Below are 17,495 nucleotides of genomic sequence, written 5' to 3'. Positions count from 1 at the left end.
TACTGCCCTTTTCCAAGATGGCGTCTTTGGTCTCATGTGCACTGTGTCTTCCTGCTATAAAACTCCATCCCAGCCTTCAGTCTGTGCTAGAGTATTCTGCCTTGCATCCGGCTCCTGACCTCTGATTACTCCCTGGCCATATACCTGCTCCTGTGAACCTGTGGGGTTTTCCTGCTACTCTACTCTGAGTTCCTGCTGCATACACCAGTTCCAGTAATCCTCCTTCATCTGCTGCTCGTATTTACTTCCATCTGCATTTGCTGGACATGTAAGCTGTTGCTGCTCTGCAAAAACCTGAGACTATTAACCAGGCCTCCCTGGTTGAGCTAAGATATTATTTGAACTGCCTTATAAGCTTATCTATCTGTGTTTGGACTAAGACAAGGATTTATTCGTGTCAAGTATCCTCAAGAATAACTGTGCTTCGTAGACTTTCTGCGTGATTGCATTTTCCTCTGAAGTTTCCTATAGACTGTTAAGCTGCATTTAATATTTACTCCAAGTTTTGTGAACTTGAGTTTCTCTCTGCACCTGTTTGAATCACCGTGTGATAATATAGACTTTACCACTTATAAAACTGTGTCCTGTAGTTGTCTTGTTCCACGCAAAGAGTCTCCTGAGTTATCCCCTATAATTATTACACAAATGATGTGATTCAGATTAAACCCCTTATGGGTCCATTCACTATAATGAGGCAGCAGAGTTACTCTGAACCCCGTCTGGCGTCTGTTCACCAAGGTCCATTTCACAGGTGCACAAAACTGTGGTCGGCCACGCTTTAAAAAAAACAGACACCACTGAATCACAGACCAGACAGTGTCCACAGTGCCTCCATATACCCCATTATAGGCAATCTTCTACTGGACGTTCTGTCTGAATCCCATATTTCTGGGATTTACACGGCAACCCAGGTGTAAGCACTCAGCGTAGAGCACAGGATAAATGTGAGCCGAGCATTAGGCTGGGATCACACATACGCAAGATACGGCTGAGTCTCACAGGTGAAAACCCAGCTCTGGCGCCGGCAATCCAGAGCGGAGAGTGCTGCTCCATGTATTGCTGTGCGGCTGCACGCTCCGCTCTGGAGTGCTGGTGCCAGAGCTGGGTTTTCACCTGCGAGACTCGGCCGTATCTCGCATATGTGTGATCCCGGCCTTACTGTGATCTTTGGGAGGCAGAATGAACAAATCAACAGTAGCTGAAGAATTGGCTTTATTTCTTCTTTAAACCGTTCCATGTGTGGTATAATTGAGTAGATGACTTTATTCTTCAGGTTGATGTGATTACAGCGATACCAGATTTATATCGTTTTTATGTTTGGCTGTTATCATACACTAAAAGACTTTTTTTTCTTTTACAAAAAACATGTTTTTGCATTGCCATATCTTGAGAGCTATAATTTTTCTATATTTCTGAGTCACATGAGGGCTTTTTTTTGGTGGGACAAGTTGACATTTGAATTGGTACCATTTTCAGGCATATAACATTTTTTATCACTTTTTGTTCCAATTTTTGGGAGACGGAATGAACAAAATCCAGCCATTCAAGGATTGCTTTTTGAATTATTTTTTTATGCCGTTTTCCTTGTGGTACAAATTATATTCTTTGGGTCAGTGCGATTAAAGCGATAGCACATTTATATTATTTTTTACGTTTTGGCTCTTTTACATAATAAAAACTATTTTTTTAGAAAAAAAGAATTGTTTTTGAATTGCTATGTTCTGAGAGCTATAAAAATGTTAGTTCTCTGCTGATGCAGTTGTATCATGGCTTATTTTTTTCTGGACAAGATGACGTTTTCAGCTATACTATTTTTATTAATTGTTTTACTTTTTGATTGTATATTATTAGACATTTTGTTTGGCAGCATGATGAAAAAGCATTGTATTTTGCAGGTGTTCACTGAAGAGTTTAGCTAGTGTGACAGTTTTATAATTTGGGTCGTTACGTATGAGGCGATAGGAAATATGAAACTTTTTGTTTATTTTTGTTTTTATGTAAATATATGTTCAAGGTTTTTTTGCTCTTTTTTTACATTTTTACATTTTTTTTACTTTTTTTTTTTTTACATAGTCCCTCTATGGGACTTTAACTTTCATTACTCTGATTGCTGGTATAATGCATTGCAATGCACTAGCATTGCAATACATTATACCTGTTAGTGTTAAGCTGTCAGAAGCGGAGGTACCGGAGGTACCGGTGGGGTACTCGGCACCGAGTCCTGTCTCTCTTAAAGGGGATGTCACGGCGGCTACGACCTGGTCCGTGGCCCTGGGCGTCCAATAAAAGGGGTACAGACTTTAAAGGGGTATTGTAAATAAGTCTGTCGTGACACCACTGTGGTGTTCGGTCAATAGTGGGACCGACGCTGCTTTAAAGAAGTCCTCTGGGGGATGTTGTCGCAGCAATGATGGAAACGCTTCCCACAGGTGAAGCGGGGTCCCCAGTGGTCCTGAAGTGTATGGCGATGATGGTGTAGGCCTGTAAAATGAGTAAAGGACACAAGTTGTAAGTCTTTACCTGGTTTACTGTAGTTAGCAGGCCACAGTCCAGGGTACCAGGCATGGGTGATGGTATGGCCCGGCCGGCTCAGAGGCAATGGAAGATTCCCTCTTTCCAGTCAAGGTCCGTGAGCCTTTCCAACTAGCGCTTGCAGTATATGAGGTCTCTGCTGCCTGAAGCTTTCTGCAGAGTCCTCTATTCCCCTGTCCTGAGACAGGTACCTGTATGACGGGCAGCTTGAGCCTTTTTATAGGGACTCTATCATGCCCCGGGCTCCTCAGGTGCTGCTGCGTCTCAGGTGTGGTGTGGGCCAATCCCATAAAGTTCTCAGCCCACCGGTTCTGCCAAGTGTCCTACAGTTCCACTAAGGACTCGGGCTCCCGGTACCCGGTGCTGCGCTTCGGCTCTGAGGGTGCCCTGTCACAGTTCCCCTCTGAGCCCTGTTCCTCTCCTTTGCTTCTTTCCTCTGAAGCTCCACCACATACAACCCCTTGGCTTATCTGTCCTTTCGGAGGCTGCAGCTCCCTCGTTGCTGCCAGGCCTCTCTGTCTGCTCTCTCAGACTTCCTTCTCCTTCAGTGTCTCTATCGCCATGACCTAAGTTTACGTCATAGGTCGTGAAACCCTATCCAACCATGATGTAAACTTGCATCAATGGTCGTGAAGGGTTTAAGAGGGACTAACATAGTCTGTATATAATGAAAAGGCAGGGAATGCAGCAGCCATTTTGTAGTGAATCAGGATAGTGAGAGGACGTAACAGTTCACATCTTAACCATAAAAATAGTAATAGAATGTCATAAAACACTGAAGAAACAGTACTGATAGTGTGTGACAGCACAACAGTAAAGAAAATTACTGTGTGAGAAAACAACAATAGTGTCAAACTTTTTTCAGGGCTTTGAAATATTTTTGATTTGTGATGAACATACTAATCAAATTTTCCAGGAAAATTCAGAGAATCTTGCAAATTTGTATATCAAAGATTGACTCATCTCTAATTACTAGTATGAGAAATATTACAAATAACTTTTACAAGAATAATACAGCTAGTTGCAATAGTTGTTCATTAAGAATAAGTAGATATGGTGACTAGGGTTGAGCGAAACGGGTCGTTCATTTTCAAAAGTCGCCGACTTTTGGCAAAATCGGGTTTCATGAAACCCGATCCGACCCCTGTGCGGGGTCGGCCATGCGGTACGCGACTTTCGCGCCAAAGTCGCGTTTCAATGACGCGAAAAGCGCCATTTCTCAGCCAATGAAGGTGAACGCAGAGTGTGGGCAGCGTGATGACATAGGTCCTGGTCCCCACCATCTTAGAGAAGGGCATTGCAGTGATTGGCTTGCTGTCTGCGGCGTCACAGGGGCTATAAAGGGGCGTTCCCGCCGACCGCCATCTCACTGCTGCTGATCTGAGCTTAGGGAGAGGTTGCTGCCGCTTCATCAGAAGCAGGGATAGCGTTAGGCAGGGTCCATTAACCACCAAACCGCTTGTGCTGTAGCGATTTCCACTGTCCAACACCACCTTCGGTGTGCAGGGACAGTGGAAGCTACTTTTTTTTTTTTTTCCTCAGCGCTGTAGCTCATTGGGCTGCCCTAGAAGGCTCCCTGATAGCTGCGTTGCTGTGTGTACGCCACTGTGCAAACCAACTGCTTTTTTCAAAGCACAAATCCTCTTGTTCCTTCCTTTCTGCACAGCTATCTTTTTTGTTTGTCCACACTTTTTATTTAATTTGTGCATCAGTCCACTCCTTATTGCTGCCTGCCATACCTGGCTGAGATTACTGCAGGGAGATAGTAATTGTAGGACAGTCCCTGTTTTTTTTTTTTTTTTTTTGTGGGAGATTAAGATTGGCATTTCTGCTAGAGTGCCATCCCTGTGTGTGCCATATCTCACTCAGTGGGCCATAGAAAGCCTATTTATTTTTTTGCTTGATTTGGGTTCTAAAATCTACCTGAAAAAAAATCACTACATCAATCAGTGGGAGAAAAATATTGGCCTCAGGGCTTGTGTGCCACTCCTGACTCCTGTGTGTGCCATCTCTCACTCAGTGGGCCATAGAAAGCCTTTTTTTTATTATTTGGTTTCTAAAGTCTCCCTGAAAAAGAAAAAAAAAAGAAAACAGTGGGAGATTAATATTGCCCTTTCTGCTTGTGTGCCAGTCTTGACTCCTGGGTGTGCCATCTCTCTCTCTCAAATTGTGGGCCATAGAAAGCCTAGGTATTTTGTTGCTTGATTTGGGTTCTAAAATCTACCTGAAAAAAATCACTACATCAATCAGTGGGAGAAAAATATTGGCCTCAGGGCTTGTGTGCCACTCCTGACTCCTGTGTGTGCCATCTCTCACTCAGTGGGCCATAGAAAGCCTATTTATTTTTTTGCTTGATTTGGGTTCTAAAATCTACCTGAAAAAAAATCACTACATCAATCAGTGGGAGAAAAATATTGGCCTCAGGGCTTGTGTGCCACTCCTGACTCCTGTGTGTGCCATCTCTCACTCAGTGGGCCATAAAAAGGCTTCTTTTTTTTTTATTATTTGGTTTCTAAATTGTCCCTGAAAAAATCATTTTATCTTATTCGGTTTCTAAAGTCTCCCTGAGAAAAAAAAAAAAAAGTAGGTGGGAGATTATTATTGACATTTGTGCTTGAGTGACAGTCCTGCGTGTGTGGCATCTCTGTGATTTGGTGCCACAGAAAACAGAGTGTGTAACATTGTGCCTGATTTTCCTTGTGGTCTCACCAACCTGTTAAGGGATATTGAAATCATACTGAAGTTATAGCTCACCGTGTAAGTTGTTTGACAGCAACAAATAAAGTTACTTTGGTTAAGTTTTTAAAACAATGAGGAAGTCTGGTGCAAGAGGTCGTGGCCGTGGGCGTTCATTGTCAGCTGGTAATGATGGTAGTGGTAGTGGAGCATCAGGTGGTCGTGGGGATAAAAATATTCCACCTAAGTCTGGAGCTGTGGAGCCAGTTTCGTCTTCTGGCTACACAAGGCCTCGAACGCTCTCTTTTCTGGGAGTAGGAAAACCGCTTTTAAAGCCGGAGCAGCAACAGCAAGTTTTGGCTTACATTGCAGACTCAGCCTCTAGCTCTTTTGCCTCCTCTTCTGAAACTGGTAAATGTAAAAGCAGCGCGTCGCTTGTGGATGTTCACGGTCAGGGACAAGTCGCTTCCTTGTCCTCTTCAGCAAAAACTACAACAAAAGAGAAGGATGCAGCAGGCGACACAACGGGTTACTCCATGGAGCTCTTTACACATACCGTCCCTGGCTTAGAAAGTGAAACACTTAACAGGCCATGCCCATTACAAGTAGATTTTGACATGGAGTGCACTGATGCACAGCCACAGCCAGAGTACTATGCTGCTCCTTTGACTCAGACCACAACATTGCCCTCTCAGGGTACTGATCCACAATCAGACCCTGATGAGACTATGTTGCCCCGCCACGAACGCTATACCACCGACCGACACGGTGACACAGACGAAGTTGCACACGAGCTCGAAGAGGAGGTAATAGATGACCCAGTTGTTGACCCCGATTGGCAGCCATTGGGGGAACAGGGTGCAGGCGGCAGTAGTTCAGAAGCGGAGGTGGAGGAGGGGCCGCAGCAGTCATCAACATCGCAACAGGTTCCATCTGCCGGGCCCGTATCTGGCCCAAAACGCGTGTCAAAGCCAAAACCTGTTGGAGGACAGCGTGGCCATCCGGTTAAAGCTCAGTCTGCAATCCCTGAAAAGGGATCCGATGCTAGGAAGAGTGCAGTCTGGCATTTTTTAAAACAACATCCAATTGATCAGCGCAAAGTCATCTGTCAAAAATGTTCAACTAGCTTAAGCAGAGGTCAGAATCTGAAAAGTCTCAATACTAGTTGCATGCATAGACACTTAACCACCATGCATTTTCAAGCCTGGACTAACTACCAAACGTCCCTTAAGGTTGTAGCACCCTCGGCCAATGAAGCTAGTCAGCAACGCAACATCCCTTCCGTCACTGTAAGGCCACCATTTTCCGCACCACCGGCAGTATCTGTGCAGGTTTCTTTGCCAGCCAAAAGCAGTCAGGGTCAGGGAATCACCAGTTTTGTAGGAGGAAATATTGCATATAGGGCACCGGCGGAAACAATACCGTCTCCAACCGTCTCTCAGTCTGCCATGTCCACCGGCACACCCGAAAGTTCCACGATCTCCAGCTCTCCAGTCCAGCTCACACTACATGAGACTCTGGTTAGAAAAAGGAAGTACTTATCCTCGCATCCGCGTACACAGGGTTTTAATGCCCACATAGCTAGACTAATCTCGTTAGAGATGATGCCTTACCGGTTAGTTGAAAGCGAAGCTTTCAAAGCCCTGATGGAGTACGCTGAACCATGATACGAGCTACCCAGTCGACACTTTTTTTCCAGAAAAGCCATCCCAGCCCTGCACCAACATGTTAAACAGCGCATCGTCCATGCACTCAGGCAATCTGTGAGTACAAAGGTGCACCTGACTACAGATGCATGGACCAGTAGGCATGGCCAGGGACGTTATGTGTCCATCACGGCACACTGGGTGAATGTGGTGGATGCAGGGTCCACAGGGGACATCAATTTCGGGACAGTTGTGCCTAGCCCACGGTCTAGGAAACAGTTGGCTGTAGGCGTTCGCACCCCCTCCTCCTCCTCCTCGTCCTCCTGCAGAAGCTACAGCTCTTCCACAGACCGCAGTCGGCCAACCACTCCATCGGCAGATGACACTGTTGCACACCAGTTGTCCCATTATGGGCCAGCTACTGGCAAGCGTCAGCAGGCTGTATTGGCTATGAAGTGTTTGGGCGACAACAGACACACCGCGGAAGTTCTGTCCGAGTTCTTGCAACAAGAAACGCAGTCGTGGCTGGGCACAGTAGATCTTGAGGCAGGCAAGGTAGTGAGTGATAACGGAAGGAATTTCATGGCTGCCATCTCCCTTTCCCAACTGAAACACATTCCTTGCCTGGCTCACACCTTAAACCTGGTGGTGCAGTGCTTATTGAAAACTTATCCTGGGTTCTCCGACCTGCTCCTCAAAGTGCGTGGACTTTGCTCACATATCCGACGTTCGCCTGTACACTCCAGCCGTATGCAGACCTATCAGCGGTCTTTGAACCTTCCCCAGCATCGCCTAATCATAGACGTTGCAACAAGGTGGAACTCAACACTGCACATGCTTCAGAGACTGTGCCAACAGAGGCGGGCTGTTATGTTTTTGTGGGAGGATACACATACACGGGCAGGCAGTAGGATGGCAGACATGGAGTTGTCAGGTGTGCAGTGGTCGAAGATACAAGACATGTGTCAAGTCCTTCAGTGTTTTGAGGAATGCACACGGCTGGTTAGTGCAGACAACGCCATAATAAGCATGAGCATCCCCCTAATGTGTCTGCTGATGCAAAGTTTGACGCACATAAAGGATCAGGCGTCTGCACCAGAGGAAGAGGAAAGCCTTGATGACAGTCAGCCATTGTCTGGTCAGGGCAGTGTACAGGACGAGGTAGCGGGCGAAGAGGAGGTGGAGGACGAGGAGGATGATGGGGATGAGTATATTTTGAATGCGGAAGCTTTCCCGGGGGCACTGGAAATTGGTTGCGTGGCAAGGCCGGGTTCTGGTTTTTTGAGGGACACAAGTGACGTAGATTTGCCTGAAACTGCCCCTCAAGCAATCACAACCGGAGATTTGACAACTGGAACTTTGGCCCACATGGCGGATTATGCCTTACGTATCCTAAAAAGGGACACACGCATTACGAAAATGATGAACGATGACGATTACTGGTTGGCCTGCCTCCTTGATCCACGCTATAAAGGCAAATTGCAAAATATTATGCCACATGAGAACTTGGAACTAATATTAGCAACCAAACAATCAACTCTTGTTGACCGTTTGCTTCAGGCATTCCCAGCACACAGCGCACGTGATCGTTCTCACACGAGCTCCAGGGGGCAGCAGACTAGGAGTGTTAGGGGTGCACACATCAGAAGTGGTGTTGGACAGAGGGGTTTTCTGACCAGGTTGTGGAGTGATTTTGCTATGACCGCAGACAGGACAGGTACTGCTGCATCAATTGAAAGTGACAGGAGACAACATTTGTCCAGTATGGTTACTAACTATTTTTCATCCCTTATCGATGTTCTCCCTCAACCGTCATTCCCATTTGATTACTGGGCATCAAAATTAGACACCTGGCCAGAATTGGCAGAATATGCATTGCAGGAGCTTGCTTGCCCGGCAGCAAGTGTCCTATCAGAAAGAGTATTCAGTGCTGCAGGTTCAATATTAACCGAAAAAAGGACTCGTCTGGCTACCCAAAATGTTGATGATCTAACATTCATTAAAATGAACCACAACTGGATTTCGAAATCTTTTGCCCCACCTTGCCCGGCCGACACCTAGCTTTCCTATGAAAAGCTCTTGCCTGTAGACTACTGTGAATTACTTTTCTAATGTCTAATTTGCTGCAGCTGATTGTCCAGCATACGACATGTTTACACCTCCCTAAATGGCCAAACTCCCCACACGGGGCCGTGGTATCGCGACTTGGCGCAAGCACCCGTGAGACTGCTGTTTGTCTGAAGAGGTGGGTGTGCTCGCTTTTGGTCGACGGCATTGCTATTGGGTCCCTCATAGTACAATAAAGTGTCTCTGGCGGTGGTGGTGCGCACCCAACGTCAGACACACTGTTGTAACATGAGGGACCCTGGGCCTGTACCGCCGGCCACAAGAGAGTTCACCCACCCCCAGGTCAAACATTGCTCTACCACTTCCACAGTTATCTCTCACACTTCCACCAATGTTTAGTCTATGCGCTGACATCCTTCCATACCTGCCACTGACAATACCATTGTGTTGACATGTATGATGGTACTTAACATAGTCACATTTATTTGTTGTTTTTGACTACTAACTGGCAGACACTCATTACAATCGGCCTCCGTTGACCAGACCACTGCTGCCCGTGTACCCCTGGAACCAATTATAAAGTGCCTACAGCCAGCCCATTTTATTATGTTAGGCCTTGGAAGCCTGTCTGCGGTCCCTCCTTCCACTAGGCCTCCACTGACCAGACCACTGCTGCCCGTGTACCCCTGGAACCTATTTTACAGTGCCTACAGCCAGCCCATTTTATTATGTTAGGCCTTCGAAGCCTGTCTGCGGTCCCTCCTTCCACTAGGCCTCCACTGACCTGACCACTGCTGCCCGTGTACCCCTGGAACCAATTATAAAGTGCCTACAGCCAGCCCATTTTATTATGTTAGGCCTTCGAAGCCTGTCTGCGGTCCCTCCTTCCACTAGGCCTCCACTGACCAGACCACTGCTGCCCGTGTACCCCTGGAACCAATTATAAAGTGCCTACAGCCAGCCCATTTTATTATGTTAGGCCTTGGAAGCCTGTCTGCGGTCCCTCCTTCCACTAGGCCTCCACTGACCTGACCACTGCTGCCCGTGTACCCCTGGAACCTATTTTACAGTGCCTACAGCCAGCCCATTTTGTTATGTTAGGCCTTGGAAGCCTGTCTGCGGTCCCTCCTTCCACTAGGCCTCCACTGACCAGACCACTGCTGCCCGTGTACCCCTGGAACCTATTTTACAGTGCCTACAGCCAGCCCATTTTATTATGTTAGGCCTTCGAAGCCTGTCTGCGGTCCCTCCTTCCACTAGGCCTCCACTGACCTGACCACTGCTGCCCGTGTACCCCTGGAACCAATTATAAAGTGCCTACAGCCAGCCCATTTTATTATGTTAGGCCTTCGAAGCCTGTCTGCGGTCCCTCCTTCCACTAGGCCTCCACTGACCAGACCACTGCTGCCCGTGTACCCCTGGAACCAATTATAAAGTGCCTACAGCCAGCCCATTTTATTATGTTAGGCCTTGGAAGCCTGTCTGCGGTCCCTCCTTCCACTAGGCCTCCACTGACCTGACCACTGCTGCCCGTGTACCCCTGGAACCTATTTTACAGTGCCTACAGCCAGCCCATTTTGTTATGTTAGGCCTTGGAAGCCTGTCTGCGGTCCCTCCTTCCACTAGGCCTCCACTGACCAGACCACTGCTGCCCGTGTACCCCTGGAACCTATTTTACAGTGCCTACAGCCAGCTCATTTTATTATGTTAGGCCTTCGAAGCCTGTCTGCGGTCCCTCCTTCCACTAGGCCTCCACTGACCTGACCACTGCTGCCCGTGTACCCCTTGAACCTATTTTACAGTGCATAGAGCCTATTTTTTTATTTTATTTAATATTAATAAAGCCATGATGGACTACGCTGTACCAAGCTATGAGCTACCCAGTTGACAATTCTTTTGCGAGAAAAGCCATCCCACCCCTCCACCAGCATGTTAAAGACCACATTGTCCTTTCATTCTGTCAATCTGTGAGTCCAAAGGTACACCTGACAACAGACACATGGAGCAGTAGGCATGGCCACGGAAGGTTACGTGTCCTTTGTGGCGCAATGGGTTAATGTATTGGATGCATGGTCCACACAGGGGACAGCCTGGTAAGTCTGTCTGCAGTCCTTAATTCAAGTTGTCCTCAAATGAATAAATCTGAGCTTCCACCTTCTGGCTCTCATTAAGTGCTGTTTTTTAAAAGATTGGTGGTTCCGGCCTACTAACGGTGTCTGCCCCTGCCTGGTGTTGTCCTCAACTGAATAAAGCTGAGCTACCTTCTGGCTCTGATTAATTTTTTTTTTTTTTTTTTTTAATTGCTGGATGGGGCCTAATACCTCTGTTTGCTGCTCCCTGGTGTTTGTCCTCAACTGAATAAAGCTGAGCTTCTACCTTCTGGCTCTCATTAAGTGCTGTTTTTTAAAAAATTGGTGGTTCCGGCCCTACTAACGGTGTCTGCCCCTCCCTGGTGTTGTCCTCAACTGAACAAAGCTGAGCTTCCACCTTCTGGCTCTCTTTAAGTGCTGTTTTTTAAAAGATTGGTGGTTCCGGCCTACTAACGGTGTCTGCCCCTGCCTGGTGTTGTCCTCAACTGAATAAAGCTGAGCTTCTACCTTCTGGCTCTCATTAAGTGCTGTTTTTAAAAAAATTGGTGGTTCCGGCCCTACTAACGGTGTCTGCCCCTCCCTGGTGTTGTCCTCAACTGAACAAAGCTGAGCTTCCACCTTCTGGCTCTCTTTAAGTGCTGTGTTTTTAAAAATAGGTGGTTATGGGCCTACTAACGGTGTCTGCCCCTGCCTGGTGTTGTCCTCAACTGAATAAAGCTGAGCTTCTACCTTCTGGCTTTTGGCCTACAGTAGCAAATATTAAACTGCATTTGGCCTATTAGTGTGTTTGGGCACTTAAAACAGTGTCTGCTGCTCCTGGGTTTGCTACTCCACTCAACAAAGCAATGCCGCCTGTTTAGTCCTGTTACCAATTTTGAACTGCATTTAGCCTACTTTATTCTTTGGCCCTATATCTGTTTCCTCCTCATCCTGCCCATTCCCCAGCCACTGCTAGATGAGTCTGCTGGTACATTGACCTAGACCACTACATTCCCCTTGCACTCTACACAGCCAGAATCTGACCCTGCTGAAAGTAAGGTTCCCCTTCCCGCATGTTATACCACCTTACACAGGGACAAAGAGGAAGGTGCAGATGAAAGTGCAGGTTCCTTCATCAGGTGGGGGGGGCATACTCGTTGGCACATGGCCCCTTAGAGTACGCAAAAGTGTCGCTGCTGGTGGGAGGCGCCCCCGCCGTGCAAACACACCGCTGTACTTTGAGGGGCCCTGTGCCAGTGCCAATGCCAACGAGGGGGCCTCCCTGCTTGCTTAGGATCACAGCACTTGCAAACTTGACATACTTACCTCTCACTGCTCCACCGCCGTGACGTAGTCCACGTTTCCTGGGCCCACTAAAAGCTTGAACCACCCCTACCCTCCACAACTTTTGCAAAATGACCCCCAAGTTCCAATGCCCAACTATTATTATAAAGTTAATTAAGATTGACAAGCTTCAGAAACAAGAGTGGATGTTTTTGGCATTAAAATGGGCACTGTAGGTGTTTTCCTGGCCTCCACTCACTGCCGACTATGCTTCCCCATTGACTTGCATTGGGTTTCGTGTTTCGGTCGATCCCCGACTTTTAGCGATAATCGGCCGACTGCACTCGACTTGACTCTGGACAAAGTCGGGTTTCACAAAACCCGACTCGACCTTAAAAAAATGAAAGTCGCTCAACCCTAATGGTGACTAATGTTAACTATGTGAAGAAATGGCTAAAAACAATTGTCCCGGTAAATTATTAACTTATACTTCTGTTCTGTTAGCCTGAGCTTCCATATCTCCCATTCACCTCTATGTGAGTTACAAAAACAGTATAACCCAGCACGTTCGGCTCTTTCGGTGATGCTGTCCACCTTTAGTGTAGACAGGTTTTCCCACAATTGGTAGAGATGAGAATACCAACTTCTGCACCATCCAATAACACATTTCCACCATATTGATAAGAAGGACATGTACCTCACTGGAGCCCATGGTGATAAAAAGCTTCTTCTGTACGTTTGTATAAGAGGCATTCAGATTTGCTCCGTCCGTCCACATCGGAATATTTGTCTTACCTGGCTATAAAACAGAATGAGGCGGATATGGTTATGATACGAAATGTGAGGATAACTTAGTACTAAAGCATGAACATATGCAGACATTACATTAGTGAACATACCTGAGAAACTTCTTGGTAAAAGAAGATAAGCTTTTTTGATCCATTAGCAGCAAAAAAATCAGCTATCAAGCTGAACTGTAAAGAAGAAGACACACCTGAGCACGGGGTTATCATTTCAGTTAGCATAACAAATGAGTCTATGCCATAAATGGTGTTCCTAGCATACGGATACTTTTGGGGGGGGAGATAAGTTTATCTTTGCCATATGCACCAGGAAGGCTCCCATTGTACTCAACTGTGTCTTTAGGGCGGCATTCACCACAAGAAGGCCAATGAGTGCGTGGCCTCCATCTGAGTAATGTGGTGTATAGTCTCGCATAGTATACATTCTTTTTAGCACTTGTGCCTATGGGTGACATACAGTATGGCACTGAGTGCGAGCTATAAGTCAGGACATCAGACATATTCCAAAGCCAGAGTCAATAGACTGGGCAGTGCAGTCCAAACCGGGGGGCATAAGATCCATGCATGACACATTTTGCATTATATAGGTGAATATATGGGCTTCTGCATGGGTTTTGTTCTCTCATTTTTGGGGGGAGTTTTCTAAACGCATTTATGGCATAACAATTTGCGTAGTCTCTATGAAGTCTATTTTTTCACTATTTTGCTGGGCATAAACTACAGAAACCAGATAAACAGAGATCTAAGTGTTTCTTAGTAGAACTGTGGACAGAGCCTTACATTTGTACATGATTTATATCCATAACTGCTCTTGTTTTTCCCAGGTATCTTTTACATCTTACAGATACATTCAGCTCCGAACCCTCCATAAGTTTTGGTAGTAAGCAAATGGATTAACTAATTCCTACTTTATATTTTTTCTGCTCCTCTTTTGTCTTATTGTAACTTGTGATTTTGTTACTTTCCCAAAAGCACTATTGGCCTTCTATAAAGATAATAATTATGAATTGTATTATGTGTATTGGATGTAACCTGTAAGACTACACATCGCCACCAGGTGTCAGTATTGGCCAAGAGTTTACCTTGTCATCAGAAATGAGAAAGTCTTCCACTTCATTTTCCCCTATCCCCAATCCATCAGCTAGTTTGGAGACCAAATATTTATGTCTTGCATCCAACTGAGCTCTTCTCTCATCCTTTGTAACTTTTGCTAGCTTTGCCATTTCTTTTCTGGCTTCATTAGAAAGTACATTGTTCTTTTTCCCTGTTGGCTGTAAAATAAAAACGTAAAAAAAATCTTTTTTTTATACCTATTATTTTTTGGGGGATCTGTAGTTACTCTTTGTACAGTAGGTAAAAATATAAACGGCTACTTACTGGAATCTGTGCAGTTGGAGAGGACACGGTATTGGCGGATCCTGGTGCCAAGCTCGTTCTCTTTGCTGCCCCTCGACGTCTCTGACCTTTGGTGTCTGCATCTGTCAATCACATGTAAAATGGATAAAATGCAGTAAATCAAAAAGTATTGGACATGTGAGGCTAATAAATGTACTAAAGGTGTCTGCTTTAGATTTGCTGCACCTGAGACAACGACGTCACACAAATAAGGCAATGAGGCTTAGGCCACGGTCCCACGTTCAGTATTCGGTCAGTATTTTACCTCAGCATTTGAAAAGAAAAATATGGAGAGGAACAATAAAGGAGAAGTATAATAGAAACCCGTCACCACTTCTGTATTTATCACCCACTCCTGGTTTTGGCTTATAAATACTGAGGTAAAAACCTCATCAAATACGGATAGTGTGAACGTGGCCTGAGGAGGGGGTCTTTGTGTCTGTAGGTAAAATCTCTTGTTAGATAATTATATCCCCCACCTGTACATAGCAATACTCATCTGATTATCACAGGGATTACTTGTTTTCTCTTAACTGAATCCGTGTTGCTGAGATTTTCGCATGTTTTTAGTTGTCATGGTAACAAGGAGGTTTATTTAGTTCAATAATGAACAACTGGATTCAAACTAGAATTTACGCAGTTTAATATTCAAGATTTAAGTCACGGAAGAAATTACCGCTCGCTCCTTCCGATTAGTTTGTATACAAACCTTTACATATAACAATAGGAAATGACGTTCCTTGCTAATTCTGCAATCTAATAGATCGGTTTGCAAGAAACGTGTCATGATGAAATGTTCCTTGTGATGCCAGCTAATAGGTTTCTACTGTAGATTAGTAGTCGTCTTAATCCGCCATCTGTATTTCTGTATGCACACATATATAGGGAAAGCTGTCAATCACTTATTAGGACCGCCCACATGACTGTTCAGCCCAGAATGAGGGGGAATTGCACTAAATAAATTACCGTTATATACAGTCAAGAAGTTAGACGCAGAATACAGCCACATATCTCGAATATCGGCAAGGCTAAGATTGACAAGGATGGTAAGCCCATCTCCTCAGTTGCATCTCATTTCCTGGAACATCATGGCAGTAGACATCAAAAAATACGTGTAATGGTGGTGGATCAGGTTGTTGGCAGCTTTCGGGGTGGGAATCCAACCAAGGAACTTCTTCTCCGGGAGTCCCGTTGGATCTTCAATCTAAAAAGTATGTCACCTGGGGGTCTGATGAGGAGTTCTCGTTCTCTGGGTTCTATGGTTAATTACTTGTTAATTACTTAATTTTTTTATTGATTTTTCACACACTAAATTTTTTTGCTATTTCTTTTTTGCTTTTTTCCTTGGCAATTTATCTATTTATATTTCATTTTCTTTTCTCAGGTTTTTGACCCTTGGTATTTGTTTACCATTGGACATCAATGTTTGTTAAATCATCATGGAGCTACCTTCCGGTCATTCTGGACAAGCAGGCATTGGTATCTGATGTTCCGTGATGGAATTATACTCACTTACTATGGAGAGGAGCTACATCTCATTTTTACTCTGACGGCCATATTCACCTGGATTCTATCTTAAGGTTGTTTCTTTTCTGGACTTATCCGGACCACTTTGGACATTGCATCAACTGGTTTGATATACATACCTCTCTTAGGACCATGTGTTGTTCGCAGGGTGGTCTATATATATTTATTTCTTTATTTCTTTATTTTTTTATCGCAGTACCATGTCTGCTCTTACCTAGGAATGATTCTCAAGCCAGTCTAGCAGTATTTGGTCAGTATTTTACATCAGTATCTGTGAGCCAAAACCAGGAGTGGAACAATTAGAGGAAAAGTATAATAGAAACATATGCACCACTTCTGTATTTATCACCCACTCCTGGTTTTGGCTTACAAATACTGAGGTAAAATACTGACCAAATACTGCTAGTGTGACGGCAGCCTTACATGGTAATAATGTGCAGCCCTGTTAGGTGTGTAGCAGTTTGAAGTGGTGACTGAAAGTGCACTGGGGCGGGATGATGCACTTCTAGCTTCTCAGCTCCACGCTGAATTTCCTACCCTCCCCTGAGTGAGTGACAGGTTATCTTCTGTGGTACACAGTCACTGACCTGTCAATCAGCCACAGGACGGTGCTATTAGATAGGAAATATAGCGTGAGGTTGAGAAACTAGAAGTGCAATGTCTTGTCCCAATGCACTTCCAGTCTCAACTTCAAAACGCAATTTCTCACGGCTGGAGCATGACTCTGTGATCACAAAATGAATGACTGGCTTTCCATTTAAAGGGCTACACAGTCATAATAATAATTTAGGGAGGTTACATTTCTGATAGTTTCCATTTAATCATTTTGATTTGCTGGGCTAAAAGAGAAGCAAGACTAGGGAGAGAAGATTTTCCATTTTCATTACAATGCAATGCAATTTGTTGGCGTCTCCTATAAGAGCCAGGATTAGTAAACCCTGGCACATGCTTGAGAGAGCTCAACCATTGGAGGTCATAATAACCTTTAATTACCTTCAGACCCAGTGAAAATCTTAATGACATTTTGGTCAGGAGATTCTCAGACCCACAGCTAGCTTGAGATATTAACCCCAAGAGGGGATTTGAAATGTGACCAGCGCAATTTTTGTGCAGTTTTCTACTCAATTGGCGGTTCCTCCAGATTGGATAAAGAATGCATAATGTTGGTCAATTCATCTCATGCAGGTCTGAATTTGAATTCTATGTGGTCTGGGCCAATTACTTTGCATTTTTGTTAAATGCAGAGAACATTTCACCTCTATATTCTTTGGATACGTTTCTTCATGACTTAGAGCACATATGAGAAGCATTAAGGTGATCGTAAGATACTGTGTTTTGGCGACTCGACTTTGTGTACCTAAGTCAGCAGGCAATCGCCATGACTTACTTCTGAAAAGAGAAGTTATTTGGATAATGAAGACTAATGTGTTAGGAGATTCATCAAAGCAATTTCACCAGAATTATGGGGTAAATTGCTGTGAAAACTGCATAACTAA

At 45.0% G+C, this 17,495-nt stretch overlaps 1 protein-coding gene across 1 annotated transcript in view; it reads right to left on the bottom strand.

Moving 5' to 3' along the window:
- The window catches only part of LOC143782325 (dynein axonemal heavy chain 5-like), a 610,263-nt gene that overhangs the window by 569,074 nt on the left and 23,694 nt on the right, over positions 1-17,495 (bottom strand). Inside the window, exons 3-6 of the mRNA XM_077269680.1 lie at positions 14,455-14,555; positions 14,160-14,348; positions 13,174-13,248; positions 12,972-13,073 (exon numbers count right to left, since the gene is read on the bottom strand). Coding sequence (XP_077125795.1) covers positions 12,972-13,073; positions 13,174-13,248; positions 14,160-14,348; positions 14,455-14,555 — 467 coding nt within the window. The remainder of the gene's footprint in view (positions 1-12,971; positions 13,074-13,173; positions 13,249-14,159; positions 14,349-14,454; positions 14,556-17,495) is intronic.

This window comes from Ranitomeya variabilis, chromosome 6 (assembly GCF_051348905.1).
Source record: "Ranitomeya variabilis isolate aRanVar5 chromosome 6, aRanVar5.hap1, whole genome shotgun sequence".
Classification (NCBI taxonomy): domain Eukaryota; kingdom Metazoa; phylum Chordata; class Amphibia; order Anura; family Dendrobatidae; genus Ranitomeya; species Ranitomeya variabilis.
This window is presented reverse-complemented; position numbering and strand designations above follow the sequence as displayed.